At 50.6% G+C, this 24862-nt stretch overlaps 10 protein-coding genes across 10 annotated transcripts; 4 read left to right on the plus strand and 6 right to left on the minus strand.

The window, feature by feature from the left end:
* Positions 1-425: 425 nt before the first annotated feature.
* Positions 426-1569, minus strand: PENARI_c020G07007 (glycoside hydrolase family 16 protein; the record flags this gene model as incomplete). The annotated part of the gene is made up of 2 exons (XM_022635032.1): positions 426-723; positions 776-1569. The coding sequence occupies 2 exons, from the start codon at positions 1567-1569 to the stop codon at positions 426-428; spliced, it is 1092 nt and encodes a 363-aa protein (XP_022485090.1).
* Positions 1570-4329: 2760 nt separating this feature from the next.
* PENARI_c020G01355 (GH92 family glycosyl hydrolase) lies at positions 4330-7278 on the minus strand (the record flags this gene model as incomplete). Its single annotated transcript, XM_022634939.1, has 11 exons — positions 4330-4708; positions 4764-4856; positions 4914-4984; positions 5036-5124; positions 5177-5415; positions 5470-5718; positions 5776-5866; positions 5922-6437; positions 6487-6607; positions 6662-6808; positions 6874-7278. 11 exons carry the CDS (start codon positions 7276-7278, stop codon positions 4330-4332), a joined length of 2400 nt encoding a protein of 799 aa, XP_022485132.1.
* Positions 7279-7943: 665 nt separating this feature from the next.
* Positions 7944-12438, minus strand: smc4 (condensin subunit SMC4; the record flags this gene model as incomplete). The annotated part of the gene is made up of 4 exons (XM_022635037.1): positions 7944-8039; positions 8092-8169; positions 8222-8974; positions 9028-12438. The coding sequence occupies 4 exons, from the start codon at positions 12436-12438 to the stop codon at positions 7944-7946; spliced, it is 4338 nt and encodes a 1445-aa protein (XP_022485083.1).
* A 216-nt stretch (positions 12439-12654) lies between these two features.
* Positions 12655-13690, plus strand: PENARI_c020G00068 (ELYS family protein; the record flags this gene model as incomplete). Its single annotated transcript, XM_022634913.1, has 3 exons — positions 12655-12808; positions 12864-13093; positions 13151-13690. The coding sequence occupies 3 exons, from the start codon at positions 12655-12657 to the stop codon at positions 13688-13690; spliced, it is 924 nt and encodes a 307-aa protein (XP_022485139.1).
* Positions 13691-14237: 547 nt separating this feature from the next.
* PENARI_c020G01906 (FG-nucleoporin nup42) lies at positions 14238-16272 on the plus strand (the record flags this gene model as incomplete). The annotated part of the gene is made up of 4 exons (XM_022634952.1): positions 14238-14283; positions 14337-14414; positions 14675-14723; positions 14778-16272. 4 exons carry the CDS (start codon positions 14238-14240, stop codon positions 16270-16272), a joined length of 1668 nt encoding a protein of 555 aa, XP_022485189.1.
* A 388-nt stretch (positions 16273-16660) lies between these two features.
* On the minus strand, positions 16661-17201 carry S10a (40S ribosomal protein uS10; the record flags this gene model as incomplete). Its single annotated transcript, XM_022635041.1, has 3 exons — positions 16661-16745; positions 16820-17043; positions 17160-17201. The coding sequence occupies 3 exons, from the start codon at positions 17199-17201 to the stop codon at positions 16661-16663; spliced, it is 351 nt and encodes a 116-aa protein (XP_022485069.1).
* Positions 17202-17605: 404 nt separating this feature from the next.
* PENARI_c020G04365 (ASCC2 family CUE domain-containing protein) lies at positions 17606-19711 on the plus strand (the record flags this gene model as incomplete). The annotated part of the gene is made up of 1 exon (XM_022634987.1): positions 17606-19711. The coding sequence occupies one exon, from the start codon at positions 17606-17608 to the stop codon at positions 19709-19711; it is 2106 nt and encodes a 701-aa protein (XP_022485029.1).
* Positions 19712-19972: 261 nt separating this feature from the next.
* PENARI_c020G00417 (fatty acid desaturase) lies at positions 19973-21705 on the minus strand (the record flags this gene model as incomplete). Its single annotated transcript, XM_022634925.1, has 2 exons — positions 19973-21449; positions 21509-21705. The coding sequence occupies 2 exons, from the start codon at positions 21703-21705 to the stop codon at positions 19973-19975; spliced, it is 1674 nt and encodes a 557-aa protein (XP_022485017.1).
* An 84-nt stretch (positions 21706-21789) lies between these two features.
* On the plus strand, positions 21790-24213 carry PENARI_c020G12522 (phosphoribomutase PRM15; the record flags this gene model as incomplete). The annotated part of the gene is made up of 11 exons (XM_022635132.1): positions 21790-21801; positions 21860-21961; positions 22008-22052; positions 22102-22180; positions 22235-22554; positions 22611-22629; positions 22679-22688; positions 22746-22926; positions 22975-23264; positions 23318-23994; positions 24053-24213. 11 exons carry the CDS (start codon positions 21790-21792, stop codon positions 24211-24213), a joined length of 1896 nt encoding a protein of 631 aa, XP_022485198.1.
* A 99-nt stretch (positions 24214-24312) lies between these two features.
* On the minus strand, positions 24313-24630 carry PENARI_c020G08807 (uncharacterized protein; the record flags this gene model as incomplete). The annotated part of the gene is made up of 2 exons (XM_022635067.1): positions 24313-24501; positions 24589-24630. The coding sequence occupies 2 exons, from the start codon at positions 24628-24630 to the stop codon at positions 24313-24315; spliced, it is 231 nt and encodes a 76-aa protein (XP_022485039.1).
* Between the last annotated feature and the right edge of the window lie 232 nt (positions 24631-24862).

Raw genomic sequence — 24862 nt, forward strand, 5'->3', positions numbered from 1 at the left:
ATAACACACCCCAACAATTGAAATAAAACCAGTTTTATATGTTAAAGTATGTACATGTATATGAGCTTGCAAACGGCACAGCATCGGGCGATCTAAACAACGCCAACGAAGGGAATCTTCGACCAAGGCCAAAAAGTGGGATATCAAAAGAAACGGAGGCGCAGGCGGAACGAAGAGGGTCTGCAGTGCAGTGCAAAGGCAGTGTGTGAGAGAGAGAAAGAGAGATGAGGCAAGCGATAGGAAGCCTGAAATGAGAGAAAATGGTCATTATTCCGACTCCGTTGGTCACCACAGAGGCCCGCCGAGTGGCATGGCGACAGCTGAATGACCGGACATACTGTGCAACGGAGCGGAAACCAATCACAGAACAATTCATTATAGAGGGAAAACAAGGGATGCAGGTTCGTGGAATACAACTTTCAAGGCTAGTTGTTGACCTGCTGGTAGCCACCGTGCTTCCACTCGCTCTGCTTCCAGTCGTTTTGGAAGTTCTGCATCTCGGTGCGGTTTTCGGCGTAGCGGCTGTCATCAAGGGCGTGTTCGAGACGGCCCTTGCGGCGCTGGCGCAGGCAGAAGATGAGGAAGGCTGCGATGGCAAGTACACCCGCTCCGGCTGCGCCACAGTAGATTCCGATGTGGGCTCCTTGGCCCAGGTCGTCCCATTTTTCGGCCAGGGACTTGGCCGGGGGTTTGTTGAGTTCTGTGAGAGCGGTAGAGTTTCCACTGGACGTAGAGTTAGCTATATTATAATGACTTGTATCCATCTCGAACTTACCCAACGACGTCGATACTGTCGTAGGAACCTGAGTGGTCTGAGTAAGTGTACTCCTTTCCAGTGTGGAAATCCTTCACATGGAGCTTTCCAAGGGTCATGGTGAAAGGAGCATTGTTCCACTGAACCAGACCACCAGCCCAATCGATTGTACCCTGTGCAGCACCCTCCCGACCAGCAGGCCACAGACTAAACTTGACACGGCTGGGTGTCTGCGGGTAGTTCTTTCCGCCAAGGGTACCTTTATCATCGTAGTTAAGCTGACGGACCATATCGCCGTCGATCCACCACTGGAGCTTATCTTGGTCCCAATAGGTAGTGTAGTTGTGGAACTCGGAGTCTGCATTTGCGACGTAGTGGAAGCCGCCGCGGTCGAATGAGCTATCGTTGCCCTTTCCGAAGAAGTTGGACTGCACCTGGCTGGTGTTGTATCCAACCCACTCCCAATCGATCTCGTCTAGGTCGTCCGATTCCAGGACCACACTGCTGACCAGACCGCCGCCCTTGGCCATCTTGACGTGCGATTCCACGACACCGAAGAAGATATAGAAGTTGGATTGTAGGAGGGTGGAGGAGCCCTCTTCGGTAAGGGTGAACTCGGCACCGTCATCACCGTAATCGTAGGTTCCGGTGGTCATGTTCCAGATGGTTTCGTCTAGGGTGGTGTTGAAGTGCCATGTGTGTTCTGTTCCTAGAGCTGGGTCCGCGGGACATGTTACGTTCAACGGGTTGCAGTCGGTTGACGTTTGGGCGGTGGCATAGCTGGCCAGGGCCAATAGAGCAAGAGAGTACCACATGATATCTAAATGAATGTGATCAGATCTGCTGCTGGTCTAAAAGAATGACTATTCAAGAGAATGGACTCGAGAACGAAGCTCGATAGTAAAGAGTGGATGTGCCGATTGCACGAGAAGGCCAGCAGTCAGTACATGGAAGAAGAGAAAGGGGAAGGCTAAGTGGGCTTATAGGCTAGCGGTGTTTTAGGCGTTGTATTATTTTTGTGTTTCTCCTTACGCTGCAGAGATTATGGGCAGGTCTAGGCTAACTGGATATGGTTAGGGTGCTCCATTTTAGTGTAGTGACTAACTCCATCGGGTAAACCCCCAGGGCCCCGTGCCTGAGACTAGTCTACTTTGGGGTGATAACGTCCCTGATTGGTTGGGCAACTGAGGACGATAAGGTCCCGCAGGGGTAATTAAAGCTACATAGGGTGTTTGTATACTTCGTACTTTCTAGTTCATACATTATCTATGCTTAACAGTACATTATCCGAGATGTTTTTCTTACATTGAAGGATGTGCTATCGCCGAAGAAAGTAAATTAACTACCCTGATTCCACTAGCGGAAAGTTCCGGTCTAGACCAGTTGAGGAAAATCATCTGCAATGAAGATCCCATTTGACTTACTCATGCACATGCCCCTTGAAAACTCAAGGATTTTGTCAATCTATTTCTGTTCGGTTCCTCAGACCTGTTCTTGAACCGACTTTGATGAGTATCCGCCTGTCGGGACCAATAAAAACCTCATCTATAAGCCAAGCCCTGTCTCCCCAGTGGAGATGTCTAACCCGAGTTTTCTTTTCCTTTCCCTGTCGGGTGGGACCGTCGCCCATCACACGAGGCTAACTCCAATTGCTAGTCAAGATCATGACCCCTTATTCGCCGATAACAGTGCGGTGACGGCTGCGGCGTTCTTTTCAGAGCCGTTGGGTGAACTCGACTGTAATCAGGGGTCAACTTGGTGATCGATCGAACGCCACTGTTTCGGTGATTACACGGTTTGGTCTAGCTTGACCATGCCAAGTACACTATACACCTGGGCAGGCCCGCTCATTTCCCGCTGTCCTACACATATTCGATAGGCAACCAAATGTATACAACGTGCTTCAACGTGAAAGGTCATAACAAGTTTCTAAACATGCATTCAGATCGCAACAGAGGGAAACTCGCCCAAATCACAATCAGACAATTAAAGAAACAAAGCACCGGTCGGCAATCTTGGAATTCATCCCAAGCTTCATAATCATCAGTCATCAAGCTTCATATCACAAAGCGTCACTCATATCATGTCTCATAACCCAGGCTCCAAGCCTGAACCTGATCCATCCACAGCCCACCCCATACCATATTCATACTCATATCTCCGAGATCAAAAGCAATAAAAATAGGCAGAATCACCTGCGCCAATTGATCAGTCAAAAGTTCAAGACCCCTCCGCCCAATCTCAATCCAAGATGATCAAAAAAAGAAAAAGAAAAAAAAAAAAAAAAAAGAAACATCCCCCGCAACCCCATCCACTGATTCAAGGATCAGTCAAATAAACCTTAGCCGGCCGACGCAAATCATCACGATCCCGATACCGCCGCGTACTCGTCGGCTTCTCAACATAGTCAACATAAGTTCCCGGACCACGACGGCGCGTTCTCCGACCACGACTGCTCGCACTACTGCGGGTAATGGGCGGTCGGTATCCGACGTCCGGCTCGTCGCCACCGCTCCATGCACCCGGCAGGTTGCATGCACGCCACAGCCAGAGGAGCAGGAGCGTGCCTGCGATCGAGCCGATGACAATGCCTGCTATTCCCCCGCTGGTTATAGTACTTGGGCAGTTGGCGCCGCTTGATTGTCTCGGTAAAATGGAATTGATAGGAGCCTGGATTTAGATTGGGTTAGCTGTTGGACAATTCGAGGCTTGATCCGTGGTTCTTGTTCGGGCTGGGCACAGGAGCCACGGATTGGGTTGAGATGTACATATCAATGGATGTATGTGAATATGTGAATCTGCTTACCATGACTGCAGTCTACACTCTGGTCTGATCTCGTCTGATCTCGGAGAATTCCAAACTGTTCCTGGCCTGGTGGCTGGTAATGGTATGCAGAACAGGTGGGTCTGCAGCGGACTGGAGCTCGCCACACCAAACGTGGGCAATGTGTGTATATAAAGTGATTGAAAAGAATCACCCACACAATGAGGAAAAGGGAAGAGGGGGGAAAACCCCCTCGAGCCTCACATCTTATAGCCCTAAGTTAACGCGCAATCTATCAGAACCCCAACCTCCCATCCCGCTTCTGACGTCAAGCGGACGTCGGCCTTGGCGCTCTGGAAGCGGTGCGATCTTCGCTTTTTCAAACTTGGAATTTCTTGTTTGATTGAGCAGGGCAGCCGATTGGCTGCTGGAGCGGCTTACTGGTCAGATTTCTTGCAATTGTGTTGCTACATGGGTCATCCTGAGTCTGGTTTGGCCTCGGTTATGGAGTAGACTGGGAATCCTGTGAATCCTATGAATCCTAGGACGAACTCACTTGCGTGCACTACCTACAGTACCTCGCTACTGTACATGTATGCATGCCACAAAGAAAGGCTTGTCTAGTGGGTTGGATGCGGGGAAGAAGTGTAAAGGTCGATTAAAATCCTGTTGTGGAGAAACGCCTAGAACTGGAATCAAGAGAACAATGAAATATACTTTGAATGCTGCTCTTGATTGTAGATAATATATTTCATCCTAGGCAGACTTGGTCAATGGCGATCATTCAACGTCTTCTGCGGATTGAACGCCCCTACTCCTTGTTCAACTGCACATGTCCCGGAGAAGGCGGCACATCCCCAGTTTCCCACGCCTTCGCATCCGCCCCAAGATCAAACTCGATCGTGCCACCATTCGTCATAACATCATCGTGTTCGAACCAATTTTTCCCCCACTGCTTACCGTTGATCTTAACGCTCTGCACATAATACCCGTTCTCAAGACCACTAGCAGAGATTCGGAGCGTCTTATTTCCGTTAATTGTCATATTAAGATCAGGGAACCAGGGCGATGAGAGTAGATAGACAGGCTGCGTGACGATTGGGTAGATACCCAACATCTGCCATAAGAGCCAGGAGTTCATTGCGCCAGCGTCGCTGTTTCCGGGGATTCCGTAGGCTGTATCCTTGAAACTGTTCCGGAGAATCGTCAGCGGGCTCGAATTGGACGGAACATTGGTATACTTACTATTGATTGGCTAGACTGCGTGATTGATTCACACTCTTGGCTTGCTTGTTGATGTAGTTGTACAGATATGGCGTGGCAAAATCGGGCTCGTTGCTATGTTGCAATTAGTTCTTTCGGTCCTTACTATAAGAATACTTTTACGCTACATACCCAATGTTGATCAGCGTGGTTATGGCTGCACCGTTTGCGCCGAGGTTTTGAACAGACATGTTTGGTTTGAACTATAGATATTGTCAGTAATTGTATGCGGTCTCAGAGACTCCCGTGCTTACCATCAAATCAAGTCGAGACTCGAATGTCTTCTCCCCTCCCATGAACTCAATGAGGGTTTTCACGTCATGGGGAATTACAAACGAGTATTCTGCAAGCCCAAAAGTCAGCTCTAGTAAATACCAAAAAGACGATTAACTCACCCCACGGAATCGCCTCATACGTATAATCCTGCCATTCACACCCATAGCACACCAACGGATCATACCCACTATCATTAAACGACCCATTCGAGAAGCGCGGCGCCATAAACCCTGTGAAATCCAAACTCCTCACATCCGGATTCCAAATATTCTGCCACCCAGCCGATCGATTAAGATACTTCTCCTGGTCACCGGGCATTTCCCCAGCAGCAACCTGGCTGACTGCAAAATCATTCAAACTATATTCAACTGTGCGCGAGATACACCGCGTGTTCCTGTCCTGCGATACATACCCCAATTCCTTCCAGTCATCCAAAGCACCACGGCCTTCTTTTGTGCTTGCTGTCATATCTGTTGGGTCGAAGGTGTTGTAGGGCGTGACTTCTGCGTCCTTTTTCATGGCTGCATAACCTTCAGTCCAGTTGATTGCGCCTCGCATGCCTTTGACGTATGCATCGGCTAGCACGTTGTCTGCGTCGGAACCTCCTTGGACAAGTCCGTTCCAGTTTCCGGAGCGGCCGTCTGGGAGGAATCCTGCGTGTCTGTGGTTTGGAACTGTTAGTCTAGGTCTTTTTAACTAAAGGTTTGTTGTCACTTACTTCCAAATATCAATCAATCCTCGAATCATGGACTCGTAGTACTCCGGCTGGAAGATGTGATAGAAGCTGACTGTGCAGCGGAAAATGTCCCCTGCGGAAATGGTTAGTAAATTATACGGTGGGGATACCATAATAGATTCACTCACACATTGTATAGAAGTCGTCCCAATAAGGCTCTTCAGAGTCCCACAGGGGATTCTCTCCAGTTCGGTCCGATGGCATCAGATGGATAAAATACAACGAGCTGTACAGCAGCCTAACATGGGTCATGTTGGCAGAGTCGTCGAGCGGAACCTGGATCTTGTTGAAAACATCTGTGTTCCATTCCTTGACCGCAGAAGCAACGGTGTCATTCAATTTCCATGATGGGATCTCTTTTTGAATGTAGGAACGGGCACGGTCGGTGGAGATAGATGAGATACCAACCCGCGAGGTAATATGCGAAGCAGGTCCATCATTCCAGCTGAGTAGCAAACCAATGCGGTTGTTCATTGGTCCAGACGTTACTTTTTTGGATGTGTTTTTGAATGTTGGTTCGCTTATACCGCCGTTGGCCAGATTCTGGTATCGGGGCATGGGATCTGTGTTTACGCCAGAGAATGTCTGCGACTTGTCTGGAGGAGTAGAGAATTCCCCATAGAAGTAGACAGTAAACGGAGCTCCTGTTGTCTTGTTAGATGTCGTTTTTGTGAGCTTGGTTTTAGGGATTACCATTGTTCCATCCTCCAGCATACGTTCCATAGCCACTATATGCTTTGCCATTGGCTTCAATCTGGATCTCGCCTCCTGCGAAAATTTGGCCGTTTGCATCGCCAGGAGAGCCAGGTAGATACTAGTCGGATTGTTAGTTCGAAGTTTTTCTGATACGACAATTCAGATATCGTACATGAGATACATCAATCAACACATGCTTCTCGCCCTCCGGGAACGAGTACTCCATAATGCCAGCATGCCGAGATGCAGAAAGCTCCACAGTGATTCCATTCTGCAAATTTGTCTTGTAGTAGCCAACCTTAGCAGTATCGCTGCCAACCTGAAACTAAAGTCAGCTTTTTCATCCCACGACGCATCTCAATAGGCCAACACAAAGTCACATACCCTCGGCTGGCTATAAGTCAAATTATCAAGCACATTAACAGGCGTATCAACAGAAGTCAAAGGCATCTGTGAGATCAAGCCATACTTAGGTGACCCGCCAGTACCGCTCTCATGCATCATACTAATACCAGTAACATTCCCATCGGGCGTCCAACCACCATTAAGAACAGCAGTACTCCAGTTCGCGGCAGTAGAGTCAATCCCGACTTTAGCCACGCCAAACGGCAGCGCACCACCCACGAAGATATCACCTCCGCCAAATCCTGTGCCTGGCTCCGGGCCTTCGGAGCCCATTAGGGCGTTCACATACTGGGAGAGGTCTGTTTGGGTGGCTGTTGTGGGGTTGGGGTGTAGAAGTAGGAGTCCTGCGATACCGGTGGACGGGAGCATAAACCGGAGGCGCATTTTACGTTTGTAATGAGAGGTCAGGGGTTAGGGTTTATTTTCCTGTCTGGGTTTTGGTGGGTGGAAAGGGAAAGCTACACTTTGCGTGCTTTTATACATTCCAGCGCGAGGGTGAAGATCTGCGGTGTAACCCTGGCATTCCAGGTCTGTGGGAACTGTGTTCGATTGAGCGGATTGCTAATGAAATTCATAGTCAATTGTATACCCCGCATCTATGTACTAGTACTATGAGCAGCGGTGACAAGCAACTGTGCCCGGGGTCGATGCGTGCGATGACATAGTTGATCGGCAAAGAGTATGGGGAGATGTTACATTGGACGGCATATCGGGGTAGTCTAGAGCTTGTTCGGGGACTGAAGACCCGAGAGTCGTGGTGCCATATAAACAAGTGGAAGCTTAGACGGCGATCCATGCGGAGAAGAGCGACCTATGTCGGGTTTAGGCTAAATCACCCCTGGCATTGTTGTTGGCTATACAATTGAAGGAACAAGGATGCTATTAAAGCACACATTTCTAAAGTGCGCGAGCATGATTGTAAGAGAAAATAATATCCAAAAATCCCTGTACTCCGGACCCATGATATCATCAAAAACAGCAGACAACACTGTGCATCCAGACAAGTGGCGAAAATCAAGAACGACAACAATGCATATCATCCTCAGTCATTACCGACCCGTGATATAATCCCGGTTCTCGATTGTCACGCTCTTGGTCATGTGGTTGACCTTATAAACACCGACAAGTCGGGCAGCAAGTTCGAACTAAAAAGCATGTCAGTCTAGTTCACTTTAGTGCGGAGAGGGCGTAACCTACCATGTTGTTTCGCAATGAAATGACAATGAACTGTGCGTTCTTTGTCCGCTCCTTGATGTAAGAGGCGACAATAGAAACCTAGAGGGCGGTCAGCATATAGTTTGAGGACAACTCATAGGAAGTAACTCACGTTTCGGAAGTCCAGGGCGGCATCAATCTCGTCCATGACATAGAGCGGAGTAGGTTTGTAGTGGTGCAGAGCGAAGACCAGCGCCAAACTGGACAGAGTCTTTTCTCCACCAGACAAATTTCCAATGTTCTTCCAGCTCTTCTTGGGAGGCATGACTGAGAACAGAATGCCTTCCGAGAAGGGATCCAATGAGTCCACCAGCTCCAACTCGGCGTTACCACCCATGGTGATCATTTGGTACATTTCCTTGAGGCGCAAAGAAATAATACCGAATCCTTCCATGAATCCATTCAGGCGGGAAGATCGAAGTCCGTCCAAGCGAGCCTTCGCACCATCGCGGGATGCCAGTGCAGTGTTCAGATCCGCTGAACGCGATTCGTGCTCAGCAGCACGGCGACGGTATTCTTCGATGACTGACAAATCGACAGATGCGTTCTGGACCTTCTCCTCCAGAGCAGCAATGATGGCCTTCAGTGACTCCTTGTTCATGGATTCGAGTTCATCCTTGGTGTACATCTGGAGCTCTGTAGGCTCCTGCTCTTCACCAATGTCGCTGATGTTCTGGACGGTCAGCTTTGAAAGCTTCTCTTCCCAGTAGCGACTGCGCTTCTGGTTCTCAGCCAAAGCCTTCTGGTTCTCGTCCAGCTTGTTGCGCATCTCAATCTCGGTGGCTCGTGTCTCATTAAGCTCAGCGACCTTTGTGTCGAGTTCCTCTTTCATGGTCTGAAGCTCGCCCTTCTTCGTTTCCAATGCCTAAGAATGGTCAGCTGCAAATCCAGTACCTTCCCGAATGTGTAAAAGCCTACCTCCTGAGCCTCCTCGGCCTTCTGTCTCCACTCGGAAGCATCGTTATCTTTGTTGGAGACATCTTCTTCCAGCTTCTCCAGGTCTTCGGTGATTTGTCCAATTTCCTTCTCCGAGTCGTCGCGAGACTTCGAATGCTTCTTGATAAGCTTTTCGTTCTTGGATTGTTGCACCTCGGCATTAGAGATCTCTTCAGCGAGCAAGCCGATTTGCTCCTTGAGGCCGTCGACCTTGGCCTTTTGGCCACGAAGCCGAACACCACCAACCTCCATGATTTTGCTTTGAAGAGTGGAAATCTCCTCCTCAATACCACTCTTCTCGTCGTTGAGCTTCTCGATCTCCTTCTCGGTCTTGGCGATCTGTTTCTCGAGTGCAGCGACTTGGCCTTCATCAGAGTCGGATGGCTGGTGCTGTGCGCCAAGTTCCTTCACGCGTCGCTGAGCATCAATGAGACTACGCTTGGTACTCTCGATCTCGATCATGATCTTTTGGATCTTGGTCTCCACGCGCGGGATTTCCTCCAGCCTTTCCCGCATCTGAGCTTCAACGTTTCGCTGCTTCTCTTGAAAGGCCTGGAACTTCCTTTCGAGATCTTCGAGATCTGTCTCCAGACGAGACATTTGATCCTTTGTGACATCTGCGACCTGTTTCGACGACATACCACCCCGGGCAACGCGGGTTCCACCACCACTCATTGTTCCTGACACATCGATCAACTGTCCGTCAAGCGTCACCACTCGCCACCGGCGAGCACCGTAGGCGATACGGTTGGCTTGCTCTAAGTCCTTGGCAACCAGGGTGTTTTGCATCACACTGTAGAAAGCAGGTGCAAACATTTCATCCTTGGGCTTGACGAGATCGAAGAGACGGGGAACACTTTCGGGAGTGTAGATAGTGGACATATCACGGCGGGGAAGACGGTCAAGAAGAATGAAGTTTGCTCGGCCGAGGTTGTTTTTTCGCAGGTAGTCGATACACTGTTGGCCGACTTCGACAGTTTCCACCACCATATTGTTGAGAGCAGGACAAGCGGTGGAGATTGCGATATCGTACTTCTCGTCAATGGTACCCAGGTTACCAAGTCTGCCGTGGAATCCATCAATACGACCGGACTCTTTCAGTCGCATCAAGCCAGTCAAGACACTTCCACTGTTCTGGGTACTTGCCAGGCTGGCGCGGGCATCTTCGGCCTTTTGACGGGCGCTTGAGACATGTGAGCGAACCTCAGGTTCACGGCCTGCGTATTTCTGAAGATCATGTTTGAACTTTTCGACTTCATACTCCAAGGTCTCTTTTTGGGCCTGTCGCTCTTCGAGGTCGTTTTGTTTGGACTGCAGACTTTCCTCGATCGTAACAACCTTGGCCTGTGCCTCCTCAAGAAGGACAGTACCAGCGTTACTACGCTCGCGTAAGATATCAAGTTCACTTTGGGCGACTGCAACTGCGGATTGCTTTTGGTTGATTTTCTCGTTCCACGGCTCGAGAGACTTCTGCTTGGCGGCAATCTGATCGGAGAGGCCCTGGGTCTTGCCTTTGAGGCCCTCGCGAATGGTGTTCAGTTCCTTCTCTTCCGTCAACATTTCCTTCTCAAACTGAGTTGTCTCGGCAGTCTTCTTCTCGATGTCGTCGGTGAACTTCTGGACCAGACTCTGGCATTCTGAAGCAGCGAGTCGGCTGGTGTGCATCGCCTTTTCCAGCTTCTTCTGCTTGCCAAGTAAGAACTTCTTCTTTTCTTCGAACTTGACTGACTCCTTGTCGTATTTGGCCATCTCCTTGAGCAAGGCTTGAGTCTCCTTCTCCATAGATTCGTACTGGCGAACACCCTTCTTGTAGGCCTTTTCGATCTCTTTGATGCCGGATTCATTTCCCTCGTGCTTCTCGAGTTCCATGTTCAACAACTCCTGCATCTGGAGGATGGCTTCTTCCGTAACGCGGACATTGTCAGCGCACTCATCAATGTAGATCTGGTAAAGAGCGGATTGCTTCTGAGCCAATTCATTCTCCTCGCGAATGTAAGCCAGAGCCTTGTCTTTCTTATCCACCAAGGCGGTCTTCTCCTTCTCCACATGCTGCACACGGTTGTTCTTCTCCACGCAGACATCGTTCAAGGTTTCGAGCTCGGTCGCAGCTTCGTCGATGGGTGTCTTATACTTCGAGGTTCCGATAATGTCCTCCAAGTATTCCAACAAACCTTCGTCGTGTTCATTGGCGGCTTTTGGTTTCATCTGAGCAATGGACTCGACCTCACCTTGCAGAATCAAGAAACGCTTGTGGTCGAGGTCGATTCCACGATCGCGAAGGAAGGCGCCAACAGTTGCAAAGTTGGTCTCCTTCTTGTTCATGTAGTATTTGCTGGTGTTGTTCTTGAACGCGCGTCGAGAAACGATCAGTTGGGAATCTGGGACTACTTCAGATCCACCTTCGGGCAAATCGAGGACTTGTGCGAAATGGACCTCGACCTCGCAATAGGCGAGGTCTGGATACTGAGCAGAGTTGTGAATCAGAGCAGAGATTTTGCCCTGTCGCATCTTGCTGGCACGGAAACCAAATACGAAGAGTAGCGAGTCAATAACGTTAGATTTTCCAGAGCCATTGGGTCCGACGACGGACGAGAAGGAGGCGTGGAACGGTCCGACAATTTGCTTGCCCGCGTAACTCTTGAAGTTTGTCAGAATAAGATTTTCAATGATCATTCGGGGCTTGGGTGCCGCAGATTCCTCAGGGGCCGTAGGAATTTGCGTCCTTGACTTCGCCACGATATCCATAGGCTTCTCCAAGACTGTCGAGTTCGGGTTTATGATGGAAATCTGAGACTTGGGTTCTTCCGATTCTTTCGAGGGCGATTGATTCACGGCGGATTCGGTGATGTCGGACAGAGGCGGCACACTTGCGCGTGCTCGCGCCTGAGGCTCTGGCGATTTGGACGGCTCTGGAGTAGGGAGTGAGCCCTTGGCCGGCTTGGGTGTGATTGAGCCGCGACTCTTGCGGGGATGAGCCATACTTTTTCTTTTCAACGCCGCATTTCTAGACGGGGATTCAGGATCGGCTTCAATTGACGCGATACTAACACCCTCATCGTTCTCATCATTTTCATCGTTTTCATCATTCGTTTCGTCCTCTTCGGTGTCCATTGCGTGCGACGCATCGGAATCATCCGTTATCGCTTCTTGGATTTTACTGGCAGGCCGTGCGGTGGAAGGTGTCTTCGGTTCTAGGGTCATCAGACTCTTGGAGGTTCTCTTTGCCCTCTTGGGGACGGGGGTGTAATCCTCCTCCTCAGCTTCTTCGTCATCATGCGTATCGGGTGTGGGTGTCACATTTCCGGGGTCTTCGGATTCAGAGGTATCTTCGACAACATAGCTCCGACGGGGAGCAGACCGGCGCGATGACCTGCCCTTAGCGACTGCAGCCATGATGGATTAAGGTGATTGCATGGAGGGGACGGAGTGTTTCGTCCGACGAAAGTGGGTTGTTTACCTTGCGCCCAAAGAGGAAAGGCGGCCGTCGTTCTGCCACAACAAGCCCTTTACCGCCATATCCCGCCGTAAGTTACCGTACGGTAATTACCTCTCCGCGGAGCTTCCAACTTGAACTTGCGACACTCACAACTTTCTTCTCTCTGCATCACCATGGCGCCCTGGGAGAACTTTGACTATGTGTTCTCGTTCAACAAGAAATACACTTATGAGCCTAAGGTCGTTGAACAGATCCTTGCCAATCGGCGTGCTTTCGAGAACCAGCTCTTCGCCGACCGACTGCTAAGACTGCTCGGTATCCAGGGAGGTATGATTTGAAGCTTCAGCTGGAAGATTTAGGCTAATGATTTGCTCCCTTCTAGTGACCAAGGTCTACCCGCCTAAGAGCAATACAGATCTTCGAGAACTTTTCAATCACATCGTTTCCTCGGAACTGGATATCGAACACAAACAATCTCTAGTGTACTATATCCTCAAAGACTGTCGCGCTGCTCCAGAAGCTTCGATTCAGTTTGCGCAACGATGCCACCTACCGGAGAAATACCGTCTCTTCATCGAGGGCCTTTGGCACCTTGATCGACTTGATTTCCGGGTGAGCTTGCACGGATCTTCAAAGCCATTACCTTCCGGCAATTACTGACTCTACTAGCGAGCACTTGAGTACCTCACCGAACCATCGCTCATTCCTACCTTCCCGGATGAAATCCTCTACGCCCTGACTCTCACCAAGCTTCCCCGGCACGACGACAGCCTCGCAATCGCATACTACCTCACTGTGGCTCCTCCTCTCGCAAGCGAAAAGGTTCGCAAAGCTTTCTTCGAAACTCTCAGCCGATCCAACGTCACCGAGGCGTTTTATTTCACACGCAAGTACGATGACGCTCACCGTCAGAGCTTCTTTGAGCAGTTGGTGGAGTTTGTTCACAAGGCCAGCCCCGGCCAGACCAGAAGCCGGCGCGCAATGGAACTCGTCGGACTGCCACTGGATGAGGATGAGGAAGTGTGGTTCGAATCAGTATTGCTACATGGCAATGCCAGCACACTTCCTGGGGCCAAGGATACCGTCATGATGCGGCGTCTTGCAACCGGACGAGTTTCCGATATCTCCCCCGAGCTTGAATCCTTGAGTGGCAAGAAAGTGGATGGTTTGAACTGGGATAACCTTCGAGGGAGCATAAGACACATGTAGATGATATACCCAACCAGTGCAGCATCACTGGGATGAATGTTTGGTTAGAATTGAAATAGCAAAAGGAGTTTACGGTTTTGACAAATGATGTTCCCAATTGTAATTGATATTGCCGAGGCGTTAGTGTAAAGTGGATTCCTGATATATATTCGGCACTCACCAGTTTCTCACAGCACTTGTACTCATTAGCATTTGCAAGAAGCCCACAAATTACCAGAAAGACAAATCAGGAGTGAGTGAATTAAATCTGACTCTCGGATCAGTTGAAATACAAAAAAATTACCAGCAGGACATACTTCCTCGAGCCCTGCGCGGTGACAGCGATAAGATACCGGATGCTGTGAAAAGTCCCAAACCACGCCGTTTTCCACTCCTAACGCGCTACCGCAACCTATTCTATTCATCCTTTATCCTAGTTCCTCTCTTCCTTTCTTATTCATTGCAAGCACCTTCATTTGCATCTTCTTACGTGACACTATCGTGTTCTTTCGTCTCCTGGTTCTGCCTTTCGCCCCCAAGGGAGCTAACCAGCCAATCGAGACCGAAGATGACCGTCTGCACGTTTTTCCAGCAGGGGCGCTGCAGATTTGGGGGTATGTAACATCTAAGCCAAATCAAAATTGAGTCGCTAACATTACGATATCAGACAAGTGCAAATTCGAGCATCCTGGCCGAAGCACAGCTGGTCCTTCCGGGAATAGATTCGGAGCTCTCTCTGGGTTTGGTGAGTATATCTCGCGTTATTATGGCAGCCATTTCACCTCGAACTATGCAGGCAATGCATGCCTACAGACTAAGACTATCTGTTTGCTCTTTGCTCGTCTTATCTCTCTCTTTCCTTCTATTGCTCTCTACCCATTATACTTGTATCAACACCAATGTCCAGACAAGGCCCTCTTCACTTAGCCTTTCACCGCGTCGATGCATTACTGTTTGGTCCTGATTTGAAGCCAAAGCCATTGTCTAACTGAGCATCTACGACAGGTGGAACATCTGCGCCAAGCCAATCCCAGAACAAGAAATATGCAGACGAGTAAGCCAACCTCTTAGCAATATTTGATGGGACTTGGGACTAACTTGAATACAGCTTCGGCGTCAGCGCAACTGATATCAAGCTTGACCTGACCGCGGGCAAGAACCGTCCACTCTGGATCCTTTCCTCCTATTCACCACAGCAGAATGTTCCACGTCAGCTGTTCGGTGGTCCTGGGCGCGAGCAGAGTCCGGAAGAATTGCGTGTGCGCCATTATGAATTGGCAGCTGCGGGTAGCATTGACCAGGCGGTCCAGGAATCCCAGGCCCTCTGGCAAGAGTCTATCAAACAGATGGAAGTCGTCTTGGGTGATCTCAATGGCGCCGTGAAGTTCATTATTGATGGAAAGAACGAGCATCCTAACAGGCTCGATATCGTTGAGGGCAAGACAGGACCCGGTGCTACCCAAGCGCCTGGAACCCTCGGTGGTGCTCCCTCGGGATTCGGACAACCATCAACTTTGGGCCAGGCACCTGGTTTCGGTCAACCTTCAACCCTCGGCCAGTCTTCAGGTTTCGGGCAGCCCTCAACTCTGGGTCAGTCCTCTGGCTTCGGCCAACCATCGAATCTGGGACAATCCGCTGGCTTCGGCCAACCCTCGACGCTAGGTCAATCCTCTGGTTTCGGCCAAACCTCGACTCTAGGCCAAACGTCTGGTTTCGGACAGCTCTCAACTCTAGGTCAGTCATCTGGCTTTGGGCAACCTTCAACTCTGGGTCAATCGTCTGGCTTCGGACAGACCCCGAGTTTAGGCCAGTCATCCGGGTTTGGACAGCCATCCAACATAGGTGGCTCTGGCTTCGGGCAGCCGTCGACCCTGGGAGGACAATCCGGGTTTGGCAAACCAGGCTTCGGACAGCCCGCAGCTCCGGCAGCAAACCCTTTCGGCGCTCCAGCTTCCTCATCCTCACCCTTTAGTCAAATCTCCAACAATCAACCCGCCCCAGGGGGCTTCGGACAGCCTGCTCCTACGAATGCTCCCTCGCCATTCACACAGACAGCTGCACAACAACCTGCAGCTCCTGCCTTCCCTCCTGCCTCCGGTGGATTCGGGCAGCCACAACCGACGTCTGGATTCCCACCACAACCCTCCGCACTCAATCCATTCGGGACCTCCTCCCAACCAGCAGCCAACCCATTCGGCCAGCCCGCCGCACCACAAGGCGTCCCAGTGCAGCATGCTGACGCTGGCCCTCGAGCGTTTCTCAAACTTGACGACCCGAACCAACTCAACCCACTCCCAGAACTACAAGGCGAGACAAGGCACGATCCATCATCTAAACGCCTGACTATGTGGAAGGGCCGTCCAGTGAAGTACGTCAACGACCACCCTTGTTATTTGCACCCGCAAGACAACACGACGTTGGTCCGAGTCAATTTCCCTAGTGGGCCGCCCGATCCAGCAAGTCTGCGCGACTCTCAAGGCAAGCCAGAGGAATACACCCCAGAGGTTGCCGAGGCATATGAATTCTACCTCAACAACGGGTACTTCAAGGATGCCATTCCATCAGTTCCCCCTAAGAGAGAGTGGATCAGTTTTGATTTTTGATATCAACATTGCGATTTGTGACTTATGAACTACGACTTGCATTTTCTGATTCTTTTTTTTTTTTTTTTTGGTTAAGTTGTACACGGGTTGTTAATTGGCATAACAAAGGACGACATGTCTAGTATGCGCAAACATGAAGAACGGCGTTTGGGAGGTGGGCTTTTCTAGTTCAAGCACGCTACGAATACACTACGGTTTCTAGACTACAAAACTGGGAGATTGTTTTTTCAAGATGTTTCCATTTTTAATTTTTGGTATATTAGGTCAAACGGGACCACCCATAGAACAGATAAGTCCTGCAGGCTCGCACCGGGTCCAACGTAGCGCATTCACGCTCCAAATTCACCATGCATGATCCCTCCCTAAAGCAAGCCCAGGGCTAGATCATTTAAGCGGCAATGGTAACCTCAACCTCAACACCGGCCTCGATGTTGATGATGATCTGCTTGACGGTCTCAGTGGGGGCGAGGAGGCTGTAAAGATTGAATGTTAGTGACTGTATCTTCGTGCATAAGATCTGCCTCTTGGACAGCCGGTTAAAACTCACTCAATCAGACGCTTGTGGATGCGCATCTCGTACTTGTCCCAGGTCTTGGAACCCTCACCGTTGGGGGTCTTGCGGGTGGAGATCTGAAGGGTCTTGGTAGGGAGACGGACGGGACCCTTGACCTGGAGGGACTTGGAGCGGGCACGGTCGATGAGCTCCTGGCAGACCTTCTCGAGGGAGGCAACCTTGCGGGAGGTCAGGGTGATACGGATCTTGTGGACCTTCTGTATAGCAGGCGAGAGAGGCGATTAGTGTTTGATCAAGGTTTGTGAGGCCCATTCACACTCTGCGCACAACGACGACAGTGTGCAATTGGATCATAGGGTCGGCGACAACGTACAGGGCCCTCGCCGAAATCCTTCTCGGGCTTCTGGAAAGACATCTTGAATGATTGGTGCTGGGTTGGGTTAGCGGGTGAAGTCGAGAGGTTCAAGGAAGAGATCACGTACAATTTAAAAAGGCGAATGCCGTCAAGACCTGAACTACTAGGCTCGGTAAGGTGATGATGGCTGGCAGAAACAGTGTGGAGCGAGAATTCGATACCGAAAAGTTCAGTGCGAAAGTCTTGGCGCTTCGGCTATCGCACGCTAAGCCGCTTTGGGTGCCCTTGACCTGGTCGCTGAATCAGCGCTGAGTCATCGCTCTTTTGGGACAACTCCCAAGCTTGAGGCATTCGAGATATAATCATGAGCTGACGATTGTTTGCGTGTTCTTGTTTTTGTTTGTTGTTCTTTTCTCCTTTGTCCCCCTTAGCTACCCTCAGTCAACCAAGCACAGCTTGCCCCAATGGCGGAGCTTCCCCCGCTGGCTCCGGTGCCCTCCCCCGCAGTGCGGAGGACAATCCCATCGAACGACTGGGACGCTTGCCTAGATGCATGGATGATTTTGTTGGGCATCCGTCTGAATGTCTCCGATAAGCAGTTCAGAGACGTGGCCGCTCAAGATGCATCCGCGCCCCCATTCCTGGGCTCTTACTATCAGTACGCCGCAGCGGGGGACTTTAGTCTAAAGAGTGGACCTAAAGCTCGACAGCTTCGGAAGCTTTGCTTTTTAGCAACAAGGCGGTACCTGCTTGGTCTATCAAACCCACCAGATGGACTACTGGACTGGAGACTCCTCGGCGACCTATGCTGCTGCTACCCTTCCAGCACGGTTCTCAAAACGTCATTATCAAATGCCTGGGATCTACACCATGACAAGATCACCTCCAGCATTGAGAAGGCAAAGGCCATCATCATCAAGAACCTCTCTTCAGCAAACTCGTTCTCCAATCCTGAAGTCATCTCAGACATCCGCCGCTTAACTATCCTTGCCTCCGTGCTTCCAGCTTCAGGCCAGGTGCTTATGGCGGGCTCTGACTTCCTGGATACGGTATCAGAAGCTTACCAATCCAAAAGTGCTAGAGAAGAGTTCCGGAAGATTCTGGTTGCGAATATCTACGTTGGATTGATCTCTTTGTTGAAGGAACAATCTGCCAACATGTCATTGTTATTGGATCAGTTGTTCGGTCTCAAAGCCGCTGCCCGAGTGGGAACGCCGAAGATTAAAAAAGAGGCGACACTGCTATCAGACCTTGTATGCAGCTCGGACTTGCTTCTTCGGCTAGAGAAGTATCTTACCAATCACCCCCAGAAACGGGGAGAGGATCTTCTCTCCAGCTTGCGCGCCTACCAAGTGGAATCCAAATCGTTCCACCATCGGTATCAAAGACGGAAGAAGCTGGACAAAGGCAAAGATGTATCTTCGGGGGTCCTCATCCCAGAGGAGCTTCACGCACACAAAATGTCCCTTGTCACCCAAGTACAAGACCTTTTCCCCGATCTTGGCTCGGCCTTCGTTGTACGGCTATTAGATTTCTACAACGACAACCCTGAAACAATCGTCGCACACCTCCTCGATGACTCACTCCCTCTAGAACTCCAGTCTCTAGATCGATCGGAGCAACTAGCCCCGACAGCAGAACCACACCATAGCCATCTCTCACCACAACCAACGCCACCCGCCCTGCCATCACCCCAACCGGAATCATTCCCAACCCGAAAGAACGTCTTCGACAAAGACGTCGACATCGCCGAATTGAGCCGCTCAGACGAAGCAGCAGGCAAAGGCAAATTACACTTCGGCCGCATCGACGCAGACCAAACCGCCGACACAGTCCTAGCAGATCGAAGCCACCACGCCGCAAACAAAGCAGCAATCCTCTCCGCACTAGCAACATTCGACTTAGACGACGATGAACGCGACGACACCTACGACGCAGCCGATGTAGGCGGCACCGTGGACGCGGTGACGACCGGTACAGACGCCGAAGCCGACGCAGCTGTACAAACCCGCCGCGCAGCAGATCTCGACATGACTCTCTTCCGAACATACAAGTCCAACCCCGGCCTGTTTGCCCGAGATTCGACCACCCGCCGCTCGCAGCCGCGTGCGTCGCTGAAACGGGAAACCGAAATGACGGATGAGGCTATTGAAGGATGGGCTGTTATGCTCACCCGTGATCCCAGGCGGCTTGCCAAACTCGAGGACCGGCTGGCTATGGACGCTAGCGGGTCTGGTGGTGGCGGTGCTTTGAACCAGCCCGAGTTGCGTTCTACGTCTTATCGGAGGCCGCAACCTCGTGAGGATGGCGATGAGGGCTCTGACGAGGGTGAGTCTTCCGGTCAGGCTGGTTTGCGTGGTCGAGGTGGTAGTGGAAGAGGTGGAAGGGGACGTGGAGGTCGTGGACGTGGTGGGCGTGGTGGTGGGCCTGCTCCGACCGGGGGTCAGGCTCCGCCAGATTCTGCTGCGTCGCGGCAAAGAAAAGAGGCTAATAAGGGGAGTCGGGCGAATCATAATCGTCGACAACAGCATGCGAAGAAGATGGCGCGTGGGGGTGGAATGCCTGGCTAAGAACAGGCATTGATATAGTCCATGTGGATGTAACCGGTTGAGGTGTGCCTCGACTATGTTCACCATGATGGACGACTGTGCTTGTAATCTAAACATGAAAATATCACAAAGCAGCTACGAAGCATTGAAACGTAAAATATTCGTTCATCATTAATATACCAGAACACATATAGATTGTGGTATGGGCTATCGCGACAATGTATTTACACAGGAACCTCGTTCGCATGACCCGCAAGGAACAATACTTCATTCACCAGTGAATCAATGATGATCCGAGAAGACACCAGTCTCGGAAATCGATTTGCGGCACTCCTCCATGAGGCGGACCTGCTTTGCGACATCACCGAGACGGCTAATAACCTCTTTATTTCCATCGTAGAATGTGAAAATCGCATATGGGATACCAGTGTCTCGGCAGAATTCCAGGACGTTCTTCTGGGCGCGACGCAGGTTGTGGCGCGGCATGCGTGGGTACAGATGGTGGATGGCTTGGAACTGCAGACCTCCATGGAAGAAATCGAGCCATGTTGGGCAGTCGACGTCCATAGTGGTGCGAAGCATCTTCTGCGGGAAGGACTCACCGACTCCTAGATCGGCGGTTGACATGGCGAAGTGGGATAATGTGATCTGAACATGCAGGGGGGAGGGAACGATGTTCGAGATGAGAAGGAAGGTAAGGCGGCTGCTGGTATCGGGAAGTGTTTTGTACAGAATTCCATAGCCATACCAGGTCCAGAAGAAGACCTGTCCAACAAGCTCGAAGTAGAAATGCCACCAGGCGGGACCCTTCCGAGGAGCCTGGCGCTTCAGCAGATACTCCCAGCTCAGGGCAGTGAGATTGAAACGCGCGAGCGACATGATAGGGTAGTAAAGGTAGTTCTGGAACTTGAGGAGGAATTGAGCTGGAACGTCAAAGGTCATGACTCGGTCGTAGTACGTGCTCCGAAGGCTGGTAAGGAACCGATGCGAGATGGCAAAGAACGGAATATGCTCAATATCGGGGTCGTGTTCGGGCTCGTTGGTCACGATATGATGCACGTTGTGGCTTCGTTTCCACCACCCGAGACTTAGGCCACCGATGTAATCCGCGATGATCATTCCAATAACACTGTCCACATGGAAATTGTGCGTAATTCCCATGTGGCCAGCATCATGGGCAGTGAAAACAAGCTGGTGCCAGACGCAGCCTAGGAAGAATGCAGAGGCCGCCCACCATTCCATGCGTAGAAACATATATGATAATCCTGCGAACAGACTGTATCGACAACATTCAATGAAGTACGCAGAGTAGTTGCAGTTGTAAAGACCCTCGGCCTTCATCCGCTCGTTCAGCTCACGGTATTTGCGTTTGATCTCCTCCTGGCTCGCGGTGTCCAACGAAGGATACTTGGCAGTGTCGAAGACAATCTCCTCTCTGGTTCTTGCATCCAAAAACTTTGGCTGGGGCGGAGCGTTCCGGGTCGAAGAAACGGTGTCGGTGGCCGTGGTCGACTTCCTCTGACGGGGGGAGGCTTTCGAGTCGACCGCATCGAAAATTGGCGAGGGGGGGAAAGATCCATCGTGACTAGAGCCATAGGAGCTCTCTTGGCTTGTTGAATCCTCCTCCGTCGAGCATGATTCCTCTGTGTAGGGACGGTACTTGCCGCCCTGTATTGGGGGTAGAAAGTTGATCCATATCCCTTCAATTCGACCGATCTGATACGAGGGCATACGGTTGCGGGCTTCTTGGGAATGTAGTCTATGTGAAAGAAACCCAGGTTAGATGTGTCTTAGTCTGTGATCCATCCAGGGACGTACGCGTTGATCTCATCTGTCGCATCCCTGCCCACCATGTGTTTGATGGACTTGTCTCCTCCAGGATGGAACTTGATCCAGGCATCTACCTTCAAAACACGGCCCTCGAAGATAATGACATGTTTTCCCTCTGCAATGAGGCCTTCAATATAACGTCGAGTCAAGACGGTGTCGTTCCGGGACGGCTGGGGTTTCTCCATGGTGTGACACGGCGATGGTGTGGATGTTCAAGGTCAACAACAGTGACGTCTTCACGATGACATTGTTCAGATCCAAACAGTAAAATGAGTGACAAGGTTCGAAGCCCAAAGAGCAGGGAGTAGCGAAGGGAGATATTAATAGGTAACAAGGCAGAAACATAGCGGAGGAGTGCAGCGGGGACCGATCGGCGGTCAACCCGTGCTTGTCACTTCTTCATTACTGGACCTTCATACTCCGTACTCATATGGCATGATGGTGAGCAATCCTTTGGCGTCTCTTAATATTGTATTAACTCTGATAGGATACACTCTCAACACTCATTCAAACATGGCTCCAATGGGACCAGGTCCGTATATCCGTGTTCCGGTGGCCTGATGTTACTGACTCGGATATAGGATCCTACCTCCCGCGCGGAAATAGAGCAGCTACGTGACTCTAATGCCGTTGAAGAGCTGGAAAAGCGCTTGCGCAACCGTGCGTCATCCTATGTTCATTTGAGGTTATAGTGCACGTCTGATCCAAGTATAGGCATCGAATTCGGCACAGCAGGTCTACGAGGCCGCATGGCAGCAGGGTTCTCTTGCATGAACTCTTTGATAGTCATACAAGCCTCGCAAGGCCTGGCCAAGTTTATCCGTGATCAACGTTCTGATATCGCCTCGCATGGTGTAGTCATTGGTCACGATGCACGTCACAATTCTAAGAAGTTTGCCGCACTCGCCGCCAATGCTTTCATCGCGCAGAAGATTCCTGTCTTTCTCTTTGATCAGGAAGCACCAACACCGCTGGTACCGTTCGGTGTGAGTCATTTTCATGCTGCTGCGGGTATCATGGTTACGGCGAGCCACGTAGGTGAACCCGAACATCCACTATATACACGTACTGACTCAAGCGCTTTTTAAAGAACCCAGCTCAAGATAATGGTAAGCTACTTACACCTATACAGCAAACAATATGCTAACCTCTCTATAGGCTACAAAGTGTAAGAAGGGAAACCGTTATCATTGTCACACAGCAGCTAATAGGCTGTGCTTCATAGATACTCGAGCAACGGTGCGCAGATCAATCGACCCGAAGACGGGGAAATCGCGCAGTCAATCAAAGACAATCTTGAACCCTGGCCAACAGCATGGGAGCCATTGCAGCCCGGCGAATACTTGCGCTCGGATTCCTACCAGCAACTGCTTCCCCACTACATGGATCGGGTTGGGAAGTTCATGGTGCGTTCTTGAACATCGATGCGTGTAGCAACTCTGACGATGTCTTAGAAATCCACAGTAGCAAACTGGGAACCTCCAAAGCCATTTGTCTACACTCCTCTTCACGGAGTGGGAGGTCTGGTGCTTCCGGAGTTGTGCCACTCACTTGGAATCGACAACCACGCGTCTGTTGAAGCCCAAGAGATACCAGATCCAGACTTCCCCACTGTGAAGTTCCCCAACCCCGAGGAGAGTGGTGCCTTGGACCTTTCTATTGAGACTGCTGATAAACAGGGAAGGACTTTGATCATTGCGAACGATCCGGATGCGGACCGCTTTGCCGTAGCGGAGAAAGTAGAGTGAGTTCTTCTTCCTGCAGCCGTTGATTATCTATCGCTAATGTCTAATACAGTGACAAATGGCAATTATTGACCGGAAACCACGTTGGTGTTCTATTGGCATCTCATATCCTGGATTCCTATGATGCCGACAAAGATTGGTCTCACATCTCTGTCTTGACCACAACGGTCTCGAGCGGCATGCTTGCCAAGATGGCAGCTGCAAAGGGTATCCACTTCAAAGAGACCCTTACAGGTTTCAAGTGGATGGCCAATGTTGCCCGGGATCTTGAGAAAGAAGGGAAGACTGTTTCATTTGCATACGAGGAAGCATTGGGATACATGTTCCCATCCGTGTGCTATGACAAGGATGGAATTACAGCAGCCACAGTATTCCTTGCCGCAGAGGCGAAATGGAGATCACAGGGATTGACTGTGTATGCCAAGCTTCAAAAACTATTTGCGGAATTTGGCCACCATGAGACGTTGAACAACTATTTCCGATCTCCTGACCCGGAGCTCACTTCGACATTATTCCAAGGAATCAGAGGGAGCAATTGTCTTGCAGATATGAAGTTTGGCCGTTTCAAGATTTTGCGGTGGAGGGATCTGACAAAGGGCTATGACTCTAGCACTGCCGATAACAAGCCAGACTTGCCTGATGACCCAACCAGCCAAATGCTGACTCTGTGGCTCGAGGGCGGTGTACGCTTCACATTCCGAGGATCGGGTACAGAGCCGAAGGTCAAATGTATGTTTCCCTGGCTTTATTCGAAGAGCTCGTTCGCTAATATCGTTATCTAAAATAGTCTACATTGAAAGTTGTGGGGATTCTCGCGACGATGCGGTCAAGGCAGTCTGCGATACTTTCCTTACTATTCGGGAGGAATGGGTTGAGCGTTTCACTCCTTCGATGTCATACAGCAAGCAGCTTCCCACATCATCTGGTCATATGCTCACCGTGGAGTGAGAGGCGACAGGGACACACGCGGGAATATATTCTGAGATGTCCAGTACTGAAATAACCACCCGTATTTGTTGAGATCATTATGCATAATTCCCAAGCCATCTAGATGGCGAATACCCATTCAATCCCCTTAACCCAACGCTCGACCTGGTTTCGATCGGCCCCGCGTCTCTCGTATGCAGAATCCAATCGGTTGTATCTGAGGGTGTTTACGCGTTCCATAAGTGTCTCGTCGTAATTCGTAAAATAGATGTTTCTGGTTGTGCCGTCCTCCATAACTGCACAGCCGTACTGCGCGACGTTCGGGTGCGGTCTTCCTTTAATATCTCGCAGGTCTTCACTTCTTCAATCCATGTCTCCTTAATGAGGGTTGGGTACCTGGAAGTGTAGGGTGATAGGCTTGGCTTCTTTAGAAACCATCTCGACCAGTGCGGTCCTGGATCCTCAGCTTTGGTAAAAGAGTTCTGAAATTCGGGAAGACACGGATCCTGTTGGCACCATACAGATCGCGAATCTGGCCATCCTGGCGCTCGTTTCAGATGTATCAAACGGATGCGTACGAGGACCACGAGAAGAAGCGGGTATCCCGCCCAGTTGCAATCAAAAGTGCTGCATGCAAGTCTTGTTTGTCTCAGGTCAGCCAATGCTTGTG

Source organism: Penicillium arizonense, assembly GCF_001773325.1.
Source record: "Penicillium arizonense strain CBS 141311 chromosome Unknown PENARI_contig020, whole genome shotgun sequence".
NCBI lineage: Eukaryota > Fungi > Ascomycota > Eurotiomycetes > Eurotiales > Aspergillaceae > Penicillium > Penicillium arizonense.